This window comes from Dipodomys merriami, unplaced genomic scaffold (genome assembly GCF_024711535.1).
Source record: "Dipodomys merriami isolate MVZ:Mamm:240054 unplaced genomic scaffold, mDipMer1.0.p SCAF_26, whole genome shotgun sequence".
NCBI classification, from domain to species: domain Eukaryota; kingdom Metazoa; phylum Chordata; class Mammalia; order Rodentia; family Heteromyidae; genus Dipodomys; species Dipodomys merriami.
Window position 1 is genome coordinate 15,502,593 of NW_027204048.1, and position 20,062 is coordinate 15,522,654.

Genomic DNA, 20,062 nt, shown 5'->3' on the forward strand with positions numbered 1-20,062 from the left:
GTGGTTCCCAAAGAAAACTAGTGACATTAGCATGCCTTCAGAGTTTTTCAGAAAAGACAATTAACTAGTCTACTAAACCAGATTCTCTGTGGGTGATAACAAGACCACCTGTGCTCCCACATCTCCAGGTGATAATAATAAGTATTCAATTTTGTGAAGCATTGTCTTGGCTTCTCTGTGACAGAAATCCTCCAAGATTGGAGAGACAGGAAAACTAGTATGGAGATAGTGGTGGAATCTGTAGCACAGAATAAAAAGGGAAACTGATGGCCTTCGTCCATGAAAACCATTACGTTATACGCCCAGTGCTGGCAAGCTGAGCTGATGAATAAGACATAAGCGAATCTCATATTTACTCATCAGGGTATTGATGATGGTTTTGCTTCAGGGTGAACAAAAAGCTTTACCAAGGAGAAATAACTGGCATAATGTGTTGTTTAGTACTAACTTACTGTAAAGAGAAGCTTGAGAGAGATGTAGTTCATGGTTTGAAAGCTTTCACTACATCTTAGTCTCTCTAACACACACACACGCACACATGCACACTCACACACAAACACATCTGTGCATACATAACTCATCATGAGATTTCATGACTAAGGAGATGGGAGGTGGAAGCTTGTCATAGGTAATTTTTCTCTGCCTTGTCTGAGCAGTTACATGGCATCATGCTGTAATGTAGCTCTGTCCACTGCTAGTGCTTTCCTAACACCAGCTAGCCTCAGGATTATATATTTTGTATCTATTTATATACACAAAGGACCTACAGGAGGCAAACAATCTTTGAGGAACAAAAAGTAAAAAAGTTCTGTAGGTCCTTTTTATGTATATTATATATTGTGTAAGAACAAAGTATAATAGTAAATATGTGTAATGTCCATAGTCCAGTGTGTGATACAGGATGTAGTTTATAAGACTCTATGGGTGCTGCTCAAATGCTTTAACTCATTCTACGCTCAAATATTGGCCTCTTGCATATAGGAAGGTAAGGAAAACATGCCTATTGTGTTTTATTCTGACTCTGAAAGTAGGAGAATTGTCATAATATTTGGCCTGAGCCAATAGGAAGGGTCAGTTCACCCGAAGGTAAATACTAAGAATAAAATGTTACCCTAAATTCTGTGTTTCTATCTTAGGACTTTCTCCTATATTTCTTTGGTGGGATTTTTAAAGTTATCTTTTGTGTATTGTTTCCAGTATGCTTCTGATTCTAAAAAAGTAATCTTACAGGTACAGCTTCTCTGTATTAGCCAGATGTCACCAGAGAAACAGAAATAATAGGGGTTTAATGCATATAAATAGCAAATATTGCATCAAGAGTTCACTAATGAAGAGTAAGAAGGCCCTAAATCTTCAGTTCCCAAGGACTAAAAAACAGGGGAATCTAATAATACAAGTTCTAGTCAGACTCTGAAGGCAGGGGAAGATCAATGTACAGGCTCCCAGACCTGAAGCAGAGAAAGAAAAATTTCTGTCGTTCACCCTTTCATTCTAGGCAGGCCTCCATGGGATTAAGACTAAGTTCATCTGAAATATGGATACTGGGTCTAAGTCATGCCATCTTGGCATCATGATAGAAGTTACTAGAAGATGGGGACATTCTGAGAACTCTAGAGGTGATAGAGGCCATTCTTTGGGTTGCAAATATGTCACGTGTTGTTGAGCTCCAGGAAGATCATGCTTCCTCTAGATAAGTGGGGTCCTGATGGGCCCTGAGTTCCCCTGGATGGTTTGAGATGCCGTGTGTAATACTTTTATTAGGAATAACTGGCCTCAGCAAGCTTGCTTTGTTTTATATACAACACTTAGGCACGGCTTGGTCTCCACCTCAACATGTGGTGTTTGCTTTTGTGCAAAAGACATTGGAGGATGCAATCTTTATGACAAGAGTCCACCTGTGGCCACCCGCTTTCCAATGAAGACTCCCGATTTGACCTCTTAAATGGTGGCATCTCCGTATCTCACCGATCGAATTCCCATGGGACACTTCCACGTTGGGAAGGGAATGTAGTCATTCTATCAGGTCAAGTGATAATTTTACTTAATGATATCTTCATAGACAGAGCACAATGCTTGAACACTGAGCAACCTGTGGCCCAGTCAAGTTAACACAAAAATTAACTTACTCTTAATAATTCAGGCATTTCTTTGTAATAATGAGCACTGAGCCTTGCGTAAAATAATCAATATTATTTACAGAATGACATTAGCTAACTTATCCTTAGAATAAAGTTTAGACGTATCAGTCAATGATTACAAGCCCATACTTGTTATCCACTCTGCCTGTAATCAATACTGACAGAAAATATTGGGGGCTGGGAAGGTGGCTCAGTGGTAGAGCGCTTGCCTTGCATGCATGAGGCCCTGGGTTCGATTCCTCAGCACCACATAAGCAAAAAGAAAAAAGCCGGAAGTGGTGCTGTGGCTCAAGTGGTAGAGCGCTAGCCTTGAGCTGAAGAGCTGAGGGACAGCGCCCAGGCCCAGAGTTCAGGCCCCATGACCGGACCCCCTCCAAAAAAAAAAAAAGAAAAGAAAATATTGGGATTGCTTCCTTCTATAATAATTTGCTCTAGAAACAGTCCGTTGTTACGACTTTTCTCTTTTTGTTTTCTGGATTAAATTTGACTCGATAATCCGTTTGAACATCTGCTGTGGTAAAGCCCCGACCAAGACCCTTGAGAAGCTCCTAAAATGAATAGAGTCTGCAGAGTAAATGTGGCCTTTAGTTTTTGTCAGTCTTTTGCTATTATAGAAAATGCAGTTGTTGGCAGGAAGCTAAATTTGGGTCCAGGTAAGTGTCCTATCTATTTTAGAATCACTGTGAAATGAGACATTTCCATTCATTATTGTTGGTTTTATAACAAAGATGTTGCAACTTTGGGGTGAACTTTTTTTTAACGATGGCTGTGCCTGAGGCAGCATAGCATAAAAACAACTGTATGTGGACCTAGAAGATAGGTTTAAATCATGGTTTTGCTCCATACTAGTTGTATAACCTTTGGCAAGCCTTTTGGCCTTTGTTAAAACATCCTCCTAGTTTTGTTGCTAGAAGGGTGAGATTGAACTAGTGTTTACTGATCTCAGTAGTAGAGCTCTTCCACACAGATAAATCTTGGATGTGAATCTTGTTAGTTTGTCCATTTTCACTTTGAAGACAGATGTTTCATCTTAATGAATAATGAATTATAGTGTTTAAGAACATTAATTTTGGAGTTTATACTCATGCTCATGAGTTTGAATTCTGATTATATATTCTTGTTGTATAAATGTCAGAAAGGCAAGTAACTATTTGAAACCTCAGATTTCTCACCAGTATATAGTGGCGGTAATAAGTTGTACTTCTTGGTGCAGTTTTACTATTTATCAGAAAGATCTTACAAGTTTGAAGAAACCACACATTCAGATCCTGAATTTTCTTTTCTCTTTTCTGCTTAGTTTTCAGTTGAGGACCTTCCTAACTACCAGACCCACCTCTACCCTGCCTCCACATCCTTTTGTTCTCTAGAAGATGCTGATTAACATTTGCTAATGTATGCTAATGAGCATTAATTTCCATCTCTGATGGGAACAAAGGGAGGATAAAGATGCAGGCAGAGTTCATCTAGCCTTGCAAGCCTCTTTATGCTTCTGGAACAGTTCTCTGCTTTCCTTGATCTCACAGTTCTCTAGTGTTTTTTGTTTATTAAATTTTGTTTGTTTATCTCGCCATCCTAGTGACCATTCTTCTCTATCGCTTGGAGCGGTGCAGAAATGCAAGGGAGAGAGCAGAAAGATTCCTTTGTGTTTTCAGTAATCCGAGGCTAAGAACATAGCAGCTAAGGGGTTCCACACATTTGTGTTTTCATCCAGTTGTTATTTTCATATCCTATTACTATAAAAAGGTTTTAGCCATGAAAACTCACAAGGGTTTGCATTTCACCACACTTATTTACAGTGGTTGTCCTTTATGGCGGTAATTGCAAAGAGAAAGCACAGGCTCTGAATAGTTATTAGGACAACACATTCTCTCCCCCCACTACAAATAATCTAAATGCAAAGAAAAAGCCACACTCACCACTGACTAAATTTGTAACCACAGAGAATTCTAACTCGTTGCTTATTGAATTTGTATTGTTTAAAAGGGGGGAAAAAGCCAACTGTCCAAACCACATAGAAAAAAAAAAAAAACTGCTTTTGTTCTTTGTGTGGATGGATGGTCTTATAAAGTAACTAATTGCAGATTCTTACAAATACTCTAGCCCGAGGAGGAGGCAACAATGCTTGATAAGAAATATACTCATTACCTTGCCCATGTAATTGTAACCCCTCTGTACGGTATTTTCACAATAAAAATCTTATTAAAAAAACAACACAAATACTCTAGCCTGTAATTCTCCATGTGAAGAACTGTGTTTCAGCATTTCATATTTGCTCTTCTAGCTCAGGGGTGGGAGAATTTGGAAGCATACCAACTACTCACTTTGCTCAGCCTGGGCTTAATTATAATTTCTTGTATAATAAAAGCCAGAGGACAAGTGCATGCATGGTTAATGCACATCCCTACTCCTCCTTGTATATGTACATAAAAATTCTTTTCATCCTAAAAGGATAGAGAGGGAATTTTTATTTTGAGTGAGTTTTCTTCTTTCTTTTCTTCTTAGCATTAGCAATCCTTTGTTTGCAACCTCACACACAGGAAAATGTGTTTCTCCACAGACTTTATTCTGTTCCAGTTGGCAGCTGCAATATTTTATACTGTGCTTTTAATAAAACAGTCAGCAGCAGCTATTTATTCTCTATTTGTTGGGGTGGGGGGCAGAGCTTCAAAAATGAGCATAATCTAGAAGGAGAAAACTGGACTACAACTATTATTATAACAATTATTCTTTGGGTTCTTTCAGGAGGTTGAGTCTTACCACAGGTCATAATTATTATTCTCTTTATAATTTGAAATCCACATAAATTTAAAAATAATTATTTAGCCTCTCCAAGACATCTTAATGTTTGAAAAATAGGACCAATTTTTTTTTGTGGGCATTTGTTATAAGTTTCCACTAGGGTGTTTTGATCTTTCCCTAACAGTATATGTGGCTCTCAGTTTTCTCAAAGTTAGAGTTAAGGAAGATGAGAAAGTATTGGACCATGCAGAGGGAATGTTAGCCTACCTCCATCAAATTAAATCTTTGTCCTAGCTACTTTGATGACATTTAAGTTAGAAGTATCTCATTCCACATTTGGAAGTTTATTAAGGTATTTGCAAGTTTATTAAGGTATTGGAGTGACATAAAATTAATCATTCTCTTTGCTCACTGCTTCCAATGTTATCATGCTAAATTCGATCATTTGGATGAATGAGAATTGTCAAAAATGAATGCCATGAACATCTCTTGTCCTTACCTAAAAGTGGTATATAAAAGAAGTGATTTCAGAGCCTGAGATCTGAGTGATGTCTCAGGGAAACATTTTTCTAGAGGAAGAAGGATCATAACTCATTTTTTTTGGTTTGGTTTTATTGGCAATGACTTCTGTTCTCTATCTCACCTACATTCTTAGTGTCATAATAAATGATGGAAACAAAGAGCTGGGATGCTCTATGGGAGGAGATTGTACCTCAGTATGATGGTGATTTCAACATATATCCAAATGGCTGGGAAATTCTTCTTTAGGACTAAGTTTATTTGTTCCTTTTGAACTGAGGATTCATTTACTTTGTTTGTTTGTTTCCGGTTTAGAAAAGCCAAGGATTTAGGTGTGGTTCTTGAAACACATGTGCACACACACATACACACATGCATTCATACACACTTTTTTCTCCTTATCAGATTCTACCTCACCATCAGCATTATCAGAATTCAGGAAAAAATTCAGAAAAAAACCCTAATATCTTGGACATGTAAAATCATTTTCTTTGTTATAATTCCATAAATAATAAAATATACTGTTTGCTTGCTTATTAGGTATTATAAACTACCTGATGATGAGTGGAAAGCATTCAGAAAGATACCCAGGTTATGCATATCTTAGGTCATTTTATAGAAGGTATTTGAGGATCTGTAGATTTTAGTAGCCATGGGGGGCCTGAAATCAATTCTTTTGCAGCCTCAGAGGGCAATTGATAAATACATTTATCATTGGTTCCAAGGACCAAAGTACATTTTGCCTTTTATTTGGCTTTGTATTTATTTCTTTTCAGCATATGTTATAATTCCCACTTTGTTATATATTTTTAATTTCCTATTTTTTATGTTCTTCCTCTCCTTATTTCTTCCTGCTTGTCTTTTCATCTCTCTTCTTCCATCCTGACATTTTAGTCTCATATATTTGTACTGGCAATCCGTGGCCCAAAATATACGCAACAATGTATTCATAAGTTTCTCAGTCTCTTAATAAAGTCTCAGTCAGATAAGCAACAAGAACAACAGAACAGAATTGAAATAAAAATGCTGATCTTATTCATGTTGTTCGTACACTGTTCAAGGGAGTTCGTTTAATAACATTCATCATCAATTTCTCATTTTTACTGGATCTTTCTTTGAGAATGCAAGAACATTCTCAGTAGCAAAATTTCAGGCCTTGTAGTCGTTGCCTTAGCCGTTCATGGCACATCTATGATGCACAGCACTTACTTTCCATGGTGTCTTATTTCCTTCTGCCTCACCAATGGCTCATTTGCAGGCCCTTTGGTTGCTTCTTCTTCTCTGTGTCCTTTTAACTTTGAGATTTCCATTTTCTGTTTCTTGTTTGTTGTTTGTTTACTGAACTCATTTTCTTGGTGATCTCACTTAGCCTTTTGGCTTAAAGATGAACTATATGATAATAATTCCAGATTTGTGTTGTTGTAATGTAAATCCAGCTGGCAACACACAGAGAAGCCACATTTTGAGAGATCGACTTGGGAGTCTTTATTAGAAAGCTGGCGTCTGCAGGTGGACCCCTGTCACCAAGGTCTGCAGCCCCTTGAATACACTTAACAGTGTCAGAAAACTGAGCCACGAGCTCAGGAGAGGAAAGAAAGAGCAGGAAAAACCATGTCAACAACTCCGATCAACCCAATGGAGAGCTGAAGTGGGACACCATGTTTTCCACAGAGACACAAAACAGGAAGCTGATCTGACCTTCAAATAGGGTCAAGTCAGGGGGCAGGGTCACAGGAAACTCGAGAGTCTCCCAAGTTCAAGGCATAGGACTGACAGGTCCAGTAAACTATCATCCAAAACCCTGCTTCTAGGAATTCAGGCATGCCTATCATCTGGGAGGTGGAACTTCCCCTTCCTCTACCATGAAGACAAAATGAAACCTGTTAAACCCAATTCTCTATTTACCACATGGCCAAGATGGCGCCGGTTAGATCCCGCATCTCTGCTTCATTATTTCCATCCGAAACCTTTCTATGAACTTGAGGTACAAATATCCAATTGACTAATAGGCACCAACGCACATACTTAATCTCAGAACTCATTGTTCTGAAGTCATGCGTTCATTAACTCACGAGACTCTTCTTATAGCAGCTACACACTCCTACCCCAGGCATTTGTTCTGTACAATTTTGCTGGCACACATCAGTGTTAATTGAATAAATAAGGCTTCAGTTTCTGAACCATTAATCTGGTGTCAAACACATTGCTTTCAAGAGCTAAATGTAGGTCAGAGGACCAAGTGTGTCATTCAGCCACTTGATGACTGAGATTCTGAAGAAGCATAAAGGACTTTCAGCACTAGGGATTAAACACGAAAGTCTAGAACAACATCTGCTTTTCTGAACGACTCCCATGCCTCTGAAATGTGACATTTTGGTGTTGTTTCCTTTTATGGTTCTTAATTACTGGCTCTGTTTGCATGAAATAAGGAGTTGGGTTGCCTAGGAGTTCATCTGCTCCAATTGCATCTTCTTCTCTTAAGTATGCAAGCTTCAATGCAGTTTTGCTTGTTGCCTCCAACTTTTTGACAGATCTCCATTTCCTGTCTTTTTACTGTCCTCTGACCATTTCTTTGAGAGAAGGCTTATTTTTAAAGTACAACATAATAGTCTTTGGGGAGCAGCCAGAGCATGGGGGAGGGTCATACAATTGGGACTTAGGTACCAGGGATTGCTAAGAGAAGGAGTGGCAACAGGCCATTGGAAAGATTATCTTGGAAAGGAAAGACAGTGCCTGCTCCCATTTGGGTGTTCTGAATTTATTCTTTGCATAAACAGGCTTTTGTCTGAGAGAAGGTTTTTAGCATAATTCTTTAACATTGCTTGGAGTTAGAGGTAATACAGACTAGTGTGGACAGTGATTTTCAGGGAAAATACTGTTTCATTAAAATCCATCAAGGATTTTGGTAGAGTGATGTCTGTAGGTCACAGAGCTGCTAGTTAGTTTTGATGCCAGTTATACCTTAATTGAGGGTTTGGATCAAGAACAAAACAATTATTATCCACATGACTGTCAAAAATGCTTGTTCCTTGGGCAAAATAATGCTGTGTAGTCAAGATGTTACCTAATAAGAACCTGGGGATGGCCATGCAGGAGCAGGGTTTCTATAGGAAAACCAATGTAAGAGGAAGAAATAGGCCATTTCTTTACTTCCCAAGACGGATGCTCTACCACTCTCAGCTGTTTGCTGGTTAATTGGAGATAAGAATCTCATGGATATGTCTGTTCAGGCTGGTTTTGAACCAGATTTCAGCTTTCTGAGTAGCTAGGATTATTGGGATAAGCCAGTGTTTTCATGTTCTTCATTGTACCACTTGGAAATCATAGTTCTTGTTCAGTTTTCTACTTGACCTCAAAGCTCTCTTATAGGTTTTCTTTAACGGTCATTTATAACTGTCTATTGTATACCAGAGAAAGTGACCCAAGTCTTCCAGCCTTGCTCATTTGCTCATCTTGTTATTAGGGAAATCTGAAGACAGAGCATGTGGGTTAAGTAGGAGATTGCTTGTGTAGCAAGCATGAGGTCCTGAGTTCAATTCATCATACCATATGCAATGGTGGGAGAAGGATGGGAGGAAGGAGATAGGAAAGAGGAGAGAGAACTAAGTTTTCTCTATTTTGGTTTAGGACTTTTTTTTGGCATCTTTTTATTTACTATACAAAACCTTCCCAAAGATTTTCTTATGTTTTTTTTTTTTTTCCCATTTTGTGGCTTTTCCTCTTCTATTTAATTGTCTATTCAACATGCTCTATTGAATTGATTATTTCAGATTAGCACAATATATTGTGAAATTAAAATTGCATTCTATAACTGTGTGGCCTAATAGGCAGTAGGTCAGTCTTTGTTATTTGTTCTCAACCCTTTTATATTATTCATACTGATAAGGCTTTGCTGTAAGACTAATCTCACGTCATTAATATGCCTTCCTAGGGAATTCTTCTTTGACTCCAGAAGCTTCGTTAATTGCAAATAAGAGACCATGACCTAACGTGGAATGTGGAATATCTACTCAGAAGTGTCTGCCTTCATTACTGCAGGCTCTCAGTAGTGACATAAAATCTTTGTCCAGTGCAGATCTAGTTACAACCAGGAACAGAAGAAGCACGTCCACCCTGAACAAAAGGATATTTATTCTCACATTCCAAGGCTGAGGTTCAGTGATAACATTTTTGCATATCCTAAAACATTTTATGCAGATAGTATTTAAAGGCAAAGAGGGCATTTATAATTATTTGCTTTGTGAATGGCATTTACACCGTTGGCGCATGCTGACTTTTCAATATGCCTATCAGGCACTGAATAAGAAACTTTGGAGCGCAACAGCAAAAACAAAACCAGAGATTGTTTCATTTACTCGGAGCTCTTTGCTTTTTTGGATTTATATCATTCTACCTTAAATCAAAAACATAAATTGGTGTATATAATATGTACATAATGTACACTAGACATTGAGTTTTATGCAGTAGTGTAGTCTTCATTTCTATTAAAGCAAGCTGTAGAATTCCATCTCGGGGTCACTGAACCCGTAATCAGGGGGCATTAGGTTGGGATTAGAAAAAGCTTTGCCAATTAATGTTTAGTTTATATTACCATACTATTAAAACGTTTATATAATCTTTTGTATATTCTTTTACAAAAGTGAAGGAAAAACTAAAACAAAAACAAAATACCCAAATGCTATATGAATATGGGGTGGGAAATAAAACAAGTGTTTTATCGAGTGCTGGGTATAGTGGTACATGGGCATGTGTAGGCAGCATGATCATAGTCTGGATAAAAGCGCAAGAACTTATCAGAAAAATAACTGAAGTTAAAAAGGGCTGGGCTGGGCTGGGAAGGTGGCTCAACGGTAGAGTGCATGAGGCCCTGGGTTCAATTCCTCAGCACCACATAAGCAGAAAAGGCCGGAAGTGGTGTTGTGGCTCCAGTGGCAGAGAGCTAGCCTTGAGCTAAAGAACTGAGGTACAGCACCCAGGCTGAGTTCAGGCCCCACAACTGACAACAAAGGGGCTTGCGTGTGGCTCAAGTGCTAGAACATGCCTAGGAATCACAGTCTTGAGTTCAAACCTCACTGCAGCCAAGCAAATTTCAAAACTGTGCTATATGGGATTATGAATGTACCTATTCCTTTGTTATGAAGGCAAATCAGCTATTGGGACATATATGTTGTATTAACATAATACCTATAAAATCATTAAAATACGGAAAGATGAGACCTTTAAGCATTTTTTCTAAAGACTTACCCATGCTACTTCAAGCTACTTTGAATGAATTTTCTATATTGTAAGTAGTTTGGTTATTACAACATAATTAGTTTGGGCATGTGGATATAGCTTTACTGATAATTCAGTTTCTCATAAAACGAAATGACCCAAGAAACCTCAATGTAGCTATTGTAATGCAGATTTTATTTTCATTGAAGTTACTTTGAATTGAGCTGATAGGCTTACAGTTGATAGATTTTGTAAATCTCTGTAGGCTATAAAGTAGAGCAATCTTTACTTAGCATTGTGCAAGAGGTTGTGGCTCTACATGTTCAACAAATAATGTTCACTTTGACACATTTATTTAGAAATGTTTTTATTAACTGCACAAGATTGTTATAGAAATAATAAAAGTAGAAGTCAGTTATTAACAATTATACAGGCATTTAAATAATTGCTGTACTTATACTTTCTTCAACAGTGAAAATCCAAGTGGAGGAAAAAGAAGAGGATACTGAGGAAAGCTCAAGTAAGCAGAATATACCTTAGGAAACCAGCTCCTGTTCATTGTAGCAGTCGGGGGATTCCTCCTGTCATTTTGTGGGCTTGTGTTTCAAACAAACAGAACAAAGAAAATCCTCATTTGCAGTTCTCTCTCTCTCTCTGTCTGTCTGTCTGTCTCTCTCTCTCTCTCACACACACACAACTTATAAATTATTAGTGATCTAGGTGTAGTTCAAAACATTTTGCTTTCTTATAGTTCTTCTTTTACCTTAAAAGTCTTCAAATATAATAGTTTTCCTCTAAGATGGGTCATATAATAGAATACATTGGCTGTTTTGACTCAGTTGACTAGCTTGGTGCTTCCATTCAAATAAAATAATGTGTGTGTGTGTATGTGTGTGCACATGTGCGTGCACACTCATGCTGAGATTTCTTGTGCATGGCTAGCGCTCTACCACTTGATTCATGCTTAGAATCCACCATTTTTTTTTTTTTTTTGCTGGAGATAGCAGGCTTTTGTTTTGTTTTGTTTTTTGATTCCTACTTGGTCTGACTTTGAGTCTTCATCCTAAATACTCAGCCTCCAGAGTAGCTCAGAATGAAGGCAGGAGGCACTGACCTGGAAGAGCACGACTTTTTATACCCAGCTCATGGCTGTTTTATTTGACTTTGTCTTGTTTTTACTTTGTACAGACTTAGATCAAACACATGATGTGACCTTACATGAACAAAAGCTTTGATTTTACTAAAAATGAAATTAAAGAAGAGTGTAGCTAGGGGACAATCAGGACACACTGTGACAGCCAGTGAGTCCTCACAAGCCCTTTGTTTTATCACTCAAGTGCCTTCTAGATGGTTCAGCATCTCACATAGGTCCTGGTGCCGTGACTTGAGCCAGACATCAGTGTTGGGAGTCTAGCGGGCAGCCAATTCGCTCCTTAGAATCGGAACATTGGCAACTAGATAAAATATAAAAAACTGATTTTTGTTTCTAAAATGGCAATAGGTAATTTTAATAATTCATACTTAATGTAGGATAAAACTGGGCAACTTTAATAGATTAAAAACTAAATTCAGGGAAATTGGATTGTTTCCACTCATACATCTATTGTCACCCCACTAAACTTTTTTGAAAGCTGTTGGGTAGGGTGGTTTATGTTGGTCCTCTCAACTACTTGGAAGATGAAGGTAGAAGGATCGGTATCTTCCAGAAGCATGCGATTCTACCTAAAAACTATCCAAGGCATGAAGTTATGACTTAAGTCATAACTAAGAGTGCTTAGTAAAGACCCTGAGTCCTAACTCCAGTACTATAAAATAAATAAATAATTCTTAATAATACATATACATATAAATAAATAAAATAAATATAAATAAATAATTCTTTTTTTTTGGTGGGGGGGTCCGGTCATGGGGCCTGAACTCTGGGCCTGGACGCTGTCCCTCCGCTCTTTAGCTCAAGGCTAGTGCTCTACCACTTGAGCCCAGCGCCACTTCCAGCTTTTTTCTTTTTGCTTATGTGGTGCTGAGGAATTGAACCCAGGGCCTCAGGCATGCAATGCAAACACTCTACCACTGAGCCACCTTCCCAGCCCCTAAATAAATAATTCTTAAAAGATATTTAAAAAATTTAATTCTCTTATGGTTGAAATAATAAAACTTGTATGATGCTTAGACTCCTGAATGTATTGGCACTTGTTTATGGATCAGAATATAAGCCAGGCACCACTAGCTCCTGCCTATAATCCTAGCAAATGAGCTGGCTGCTGTCTGAGGTTGTGATTTGAAGCCAGCAAGGACAGACAAGCTTATGAAACTCTTACCTCCAATTAACCATCAACAAAACTAGAAGTGGAGCTGTGGCTTAAGTGGTGAAGCATTAGTCTTGAGAAAAATAGCACAGAGACAGTTCCCAAGCTGAGTTCAAGCCCCCAGACTGGCATAAAGAATAAAAGAATATAATATATATGTATATGTATATATATGAGTTCCTGTAGCAAATATTTAAAGTACCCCAAACTTATTTTGTGCTGTTATTAGGTACTGTTCTTTGTATGCTAAGTCACATTGATTAATCAAGTTTTCAATATCTTTATTCATTTTCATTATTATAAGAAAGCACATTTTGAAATCTGTCATCTTAATATCAAAATGGATGATATAATATTGTTAATTAAATTATCATGAGTGTGTATTGGGAATTAGTTCTAGGACTATACTGGAGTACATGCAACAATATGTAGATGGCTAAATTTCCTGTGTAAGACGGCAAGTACTTTTGTGTCACCTTACACAAATCCCTTTATGTTTTAATCGTTAAGATTACTTAAAATACCTAATACAATACAAATACTAGCAATAGCTGTTATACTCTACTGTTCATGGAATAACAAGAATAAAACCACCTGTACACATGGAGAAAAGGCAATATTGTTTTTCTGAATATTTTCAGTTTGGGGTTTGTTGAGCCAGTGGATGTGTAACAAAGGAAACAGATGATTGTGTAGGCATAATATTGTACAGTAATCTCAAGAATTTATTATTCTTGGATAATTTGCAACTTTACGACTGTTGGGCAAACCCTTTCCTTTTCCTCTTTTTCTGACCTCAATATTCGATTCTCTCCTTCTGATCTTGAGTAATCCAGACACCTTTCCTTAGACAAGTGGAAGCATCCAATGTTTGTCTTTCTATAACTAGTTTATTCCAGTTAACATCATCAAAGCTCATCCACATTGTCATAAATGCCAACATACATGCATATGACACACTTTAACTTCACCCTTTCAATTACTTTCTCTTTCTCCCTTCCTGCTTTAAATCATTATTCTGTATATATGCATATATATGTGTACATGTGCATAGGTATGTATATTCATACATATATACATATACATTCTGTATTTATACATATATATTATGTATACATACATATATATGTACATATATGTGTATATATATATATATATATATATATATATATATATATATATATAAAGAGAGAGACAGAAAAAAACACTTTCTGATGTTGCTCATGGAATCATCAACATATTTAGGTGAAGAAGAGGGAGACAAACTACCTAGGAGAGAGAGCTTAAGACCAAAGAGGAAACGGAAGAGAGATGTTATCAATGAAGATGACCCAGAACCTGAACCAGAGGATGAAGAAACAAGGAAGGCAAGAGAAAAAGAAAGAAGGAGGAGATTGAGAAGAGGAGCGTAAGTGACACTTGATATATAATAGAATGTGTTACTGATTCAAAGTCATCTGACACTGAAGGAAGTCCATTCCTCGTAGATACTTGTTGATATTAAAATTGATAATTAAAACTAGTTTCAGTAGGACAGGCTTAATCTAATTCTGCCATTTTAGTCCACTTAATTTAATTATTTTTGTGTTTTTCAAAGGAATATATACAGAATGGAGTATGAGGAAGTCCTTGGTGATATATTTAAATCATAATAGGTTATTAAGCTATTATAAATAACTTGATTATTTCTAAATTATCCCACTAATTATATATACATTGTTTCTAAATTAAGTAGAAAACTCCTCATGAGTAAACTTAAGTCACATTATTTTACAGAGTAGGGGTTGGAAAACTATGGCGATACATAGTTTAAGAGGAAAGAATAGTTTTTAAAGGTGTGTGTGTGTGTGTGTGTGTGTGTGTGTGTGTGTGTGTGTGTGTGTGTGTGTGCTGGTCCTGGGCCTTGAACTCAGGACCTGGGAGCTGTCCCTATGCTTTTGTGCTCAAAACTAGATCTGTACCACTTGAGCCACAGCTCTACTGTTGGCGGCTTCTTTCTTTCTTTCCTTTCTTTCTTCTTTCTTTCTTTCTTTCTTTCTTTCTTTCTTTCTTTCTTTCTTTCTTTCTTTCTTTCTTTCTTTCTTTCTTTCTTTCTTTCTTTCCCCCCCCCCCTCCTCCTCCTTCTTCTTCTTTTGTAGTTAGTTGGTGAGATGAATCTTACAGACTTTCTTCTCCAGGCTGGCTTTGAGCTGCCATCCTCAGATCTCAGCCTTCTGGGTAGCTGGGATTACAAGCTGGCTGGATTTTAAACTTTTATGAATGATATGAGACTACTCTGTATCTAGCATTCAAAGGGCATTTCTTTTTAGAATAAATTCAATCCCATCTGCTTTATATTTTAGTGTAAGTCTAGTTTAAGTTTCTACATTTCTGTCCTTTTCCTATTGAACACCAAGATATTTACTTATTTTTATGTTGTATTTTTAAAAATCTTGGCTCTTTGTAGAAATAAAGTGAAATCAATTTTTAAGTCCCATGTAATGTTAGGACTGTAAGTTCTATTATTATACAGGATTATGTCCTATTAGCAAGCCTTAAGCTTTGTGACAGTAGTATTTCATTGAATAAATTTCATCAATAGACATGTGTATGCTATAGGCTATGTTCCAGAATTTGCTTTTTCTCTTCATTTATACCCAGGAAGTCCTTCTAAAAATGTAAGTAAGGTAGAATTTTCTCTGATCTTCTGGTCAATGTATGATCCTCTGTGAGATAGAACCAGGTGAATCAGATAGGTTTTGTTCCTAACATAGGGTCTATTCTTAACTGGCTTCATTGTCACTTTGATTCAGAGAATCCCATAAGCACCCATGTGTGACAACTTTTCCCCCATAGATGTTGCAAATTATAATCACATGAACACATTTGGTCTAATCTAAATAGTGTTATTGATTGTTTATGATGATTTTGATGTTTCAGATCAATATTTTAGGGGCTACTTTCTATTGTTGATTTTGAAGATAAGAAACAATTTTCTTTAAAAAATTATTAGCAAATATACTTCAAAGTAAATTAGTAGAAAAACCAGAGCACACTGATTTGTATCAACTCATCCAGGGTCTGTTATTGTGTGTGAACATGTTCAAGCAATGCCCCAGGGAATTTCCCCTTCACTGACAAACCATTTGAAATCAACTGAAATTGAGGCTCCTTCTTTGGAGACAGTTAAGAAATACTGCCTTGTTAGACATTTTCGAGTATTTATAATAGCATTAGAGACTTTTGTCTGACCCAGTTTTAAGAGAATAAGTAATATATTCATAGTAGTGAAACATTCAGATGTTATGCCTTCTTTTCCTTAACAACTGTTTAATTGAGCTTAAGATAGAAATTTTTTCTTGCACAGATTAATTCTAAAGTTTGGAAGATGAAAGAAAAATGTATGTATCCTACATCTTTTAAAAAATTATGAATAGCCCTTCTGTGGTGTGTTCCTAGAAAAGTAGTTTCTTTGTAATGTTAGTGAGAGCAGTATTTTAATTCCTTGCATATTTAAAGACAACTTATCTGTCAATCAGTATATTCCACAGCAGAGTATAGTCCTTCTGGGAACAATCAACAATTAATAACAAAGTCTTAAAAAATATCCCAGTCTGGAGTCATTCAGTGTAGAAATAAATGTCTTTTCTATATCACCAGCATCTGGCAGGGAGTGATTATAGTTTGCTTTGATGTGAACACTAGATTTGGGATAATAACCCCAAAATATCCAGGAAAGTTTTGAATATACACTTGGGGTCTTGTGCTTGCTGGGTAGATACTCTAATACTTGAACATGGCTCCAACCTTTTCTGCTTTAGTGTAATTTTCAGGTAGAGTCTTTTGCATAAGCTGGTCTCAGATCATAACCCTCCTATTTGTACCTAAGTAGCTGGGATCACAGGTGTATATCATAATATCCATAGTCTCCCAATAAGATAGAGTCTCAGAGACTTTTTCTGCATGGGTTTGGCTGGAACTGCAATCTTCCTGATCTCAGTCTCACATATAGGTAGAACAACTGTGCCTAGCTATTAGGTGAACAGCAGTTGAGTGAACTTTTCTGCACAGGCTGGCTTCAGATTGTTATTGTCCCACGTTCAGCCTCTTGAGTAGCTAGGATTACAGATAGGAGCCACCAACAGCCAGTTCAATAATTGTTTTCAGCCACAGGAACATCTTCAGCCAGGTGTCAGTGACTCATATTTGTAATGTTAGCTACTTCAGAAGCTGAGATTGTTGTGATTGTGGTTCAAAACTATCTCAGTCAGAAGAAGAGTCTATGAGATCCTTCTCAACAAAAAGCTGTTCCTAACGTAGGTAGCTTTCAAGACCTTATCTGAAAAACAACCAGTAAAAATTTCAGTTTTATAGGCATGTTTCAATGATGAGTTCAGAACTGAGTACCAGCATAAATAAATAAATAAGTATATAATTTAGATTTAATAGAGAAATAATGTCAATTATTTGCATTAAAACATGTTTTCCATTCTTAAGTCAAACCAACCTATATATTGTACATTGGCAAATTAAAAAGAAACAATTGACTATGAATGTAAGTGGAGTTGAAAAGTATTAATTATTTTATGCCATGGTTATAGAGCACCATAGATTTTTTTACATAATAAACTAATGGTAATTAAAACATAAATAACCTAATGGCAATCAAAAATTTACTAGTAACTAGTACTTAGTCCTGAGTCTATTGAATGACAAAATATACTTCTGAGTGGCACTGAATACTTTATAGTTTGTTTATTAGTCATGGTCTAATGAGGAATGAGACTTCAACAGCTAATTTAAGAAAATTTGGAAAGAAAACCATTAAAGTATTATAAATAAAGCAACTGTGGACTAGACTATTGAGTAGTCAGATAGAGAATTTAAAAAAAAAATATGATGATAGCAGATCTAGGAAGCAGCTACAACCTGAATGAACAATGGAAAGATAGAAATGACAGGGTAGATGCGAAACCTGAGCAGCTGATTTGTGTAGAGGGTGATCAATCTGAGTCTGCTAGCATTGGGAGAACGGGCAGATTAGACTCACTGAAGGTATGGAGAGATCCTTCAGCTCCTGGAGTGAAAAAAGTGTTTTTAAGGTTACACCAGGAAGCAAACAGGAAGTAGCAGGAAGCCAACAGGAAGCAGATTGAGTTCCTATTTATAGCTTTTATAATCTAAGTATAAAACTGGGCCAACTGACAAAGCAAATTGTGACTTACAGAATCTCAGTCTCATTACCACAATATTAAGTATAATAGATGTGTTTGAATTGAGACAATGGCTTAATATCTGAACCTATTATCAAACATTGATTTCTACAATATAGTATTACAATGTTCACTTACAGCTATGTACTTTGTATTAGATTGTTTTCTTTGAGTTACAGACTCTATTTTTGTAATACTAGGAACATAGTGAGAACTCAAACTCCTTTGAAGTTCTCTTCAAAGGGATTTTCTTCCACCAAATATATTTCAGGTTGAATTTTATCAATTGAAGTCTTGAGCTTAATTAACAGATTAGGTTACTTTTGAGAAATAGATTTTTAGTTTTTTCCATTTCATTTTCCCCTCTTTCTCTTGAGACAAGGCTAATTTAAAAATTTTAAGGGCAGTTCAAAGACAGCTTCACATTTAATTTATTATCCTTATTGAAAAATAAAGCCTTTAAATGAAGAGAGACAAGGTACATGAGGGAAAAAGAAAAGAGGCAAATATCTTTATTGATCTGTAACTGTTATTTTCATATATTTCCTAGTTCTGAGAGCTCAAGGCTAGGAATAGAAGAAGATAAATTTGTTTCAGGACTTCAGAATGAAAACAGTATTGTTTAACATTATAATAATTCCAATAATCCTGAATCAATGTTCCAATTCTTATAGGTCTTCATATTGACTGTATATGTCTATGCTAAACAAAATGCTGAGTATCTAACATTAGCCTTTTTTAAGTTCTGGAGTCAAGCAAAGCTTAATCTTACGGTTTGTTTTGGTTTTTCATTAAAGAGAGGAAGAAGAAGAAATTGACCAGGAAGAATTGGAAAGATTGAAGGCAGAGTTAGATGAGAAGAGACAAATGATTGCTAATGTCAAATGCAAACCTTGGAAAATGGAGAAGAAAATTGAAGTTCTCAAGTATGTTGCTACTTTTCATAATGTAGAAACTTTCTTTTGATACTGATCTCATAAATCGTCACAGTATTACCTATATATATCTATATCTATCTATCTATCTATCTATCTATCTATCTATCTATCTATCTATCTATCTATCTATATATTCTACCATGTATCTGCTATATATGGTAGAAAATAGTATGATGTGTTATTTAGGTAAGTTACATACTATATATACATATACACACATATCATATTTTCCCTGGTAAAGATTTTTTAACCTCTGTGGTTACTTTCAACCATTTGCTTCTTAACTTGATTTCTCCTTATTTTAGCCTATTGATTACCATCTCCCTGAAAGAGAAAATGTAGTTAAACTTTGTAAGTTAATGTGTTTGCCCACTGTTGTTTCTCTTTAGGGTCCTATGATTATTTTTCAGGTGATGTTTTTTTTTCAGGTGATGGATCTTTTGAAGACAGAGTGAGTATATTAAGTCAACAGTCCAGCAAATAGGATTCCAATTAAGGCATATGCTAATATGTGATTCTTTGGTAATATGTCAGTGATCCAGTTTCAGTTTGATGCTGACTGGTAATGTGGGTACAATATGCTCAGAGCAGATTTATAAATTTCTCATATGCAAGATCCAAAGAGCATGCCGCTTGGGGGATGGGAGCAGATTCACCTCTGGTTGGGGGCTGCAGGATGTAAATAAAGAGAACATTCAAGTGTTGTGTGTTGATGTGCCTGTGTCTCCCAAATTTTGAACAAATACTACTTTTCCACAAGTTTTTTTTATTTTGAAAATAAATAGTGCTAAGTTTCCTGAACTTACTTCCTGAAATCTGTCTAACTAATGATGCTGTTAAAATGGTAGCAGAGTGTAAAGTAGCTGTTAAGATAGTTTGCTCTAGAGTCATGGCTCTGGAAGAGTTTATATGTTAGTTAAGGAAATCGTTTTACTTCGATGATTACCTTATATCTGATTGAAAAAAAGAAGAAGAAGAAAGATGAAATTCAAGATCAACCCTCTGTTCTGGGATCT

General features: G+C 36.4%; 1 protein-coding gene across 1 annotated transcript in view; it reads left to right on the plus strand.

Moving 5' to 3' along the window:
• The window catches only part of Tmc1 (transmembrane channel like 1), a 121,927-nt gene that overhangs the window by 16,059 nt on the left and 85,806 nt on the right, over nt 1-20,062 (plus strand). The window contains exons 3-5 of the mRNA XM_070035435.1: nt 11,083-11,130; nt 14,162-14,324; nt 18,906-19,034. Coding sequence (XP_069891536.1) covers nt 11,083-11,130; nt 14,162-14,324; nt 18,906-19,034 — 340 coding nt within the window. The remainder of the gene's footprint in view (nt 1-11,082; nt 11,131-14,161; nt 14,325-18,905; nt 19,035-20,062) is intronic.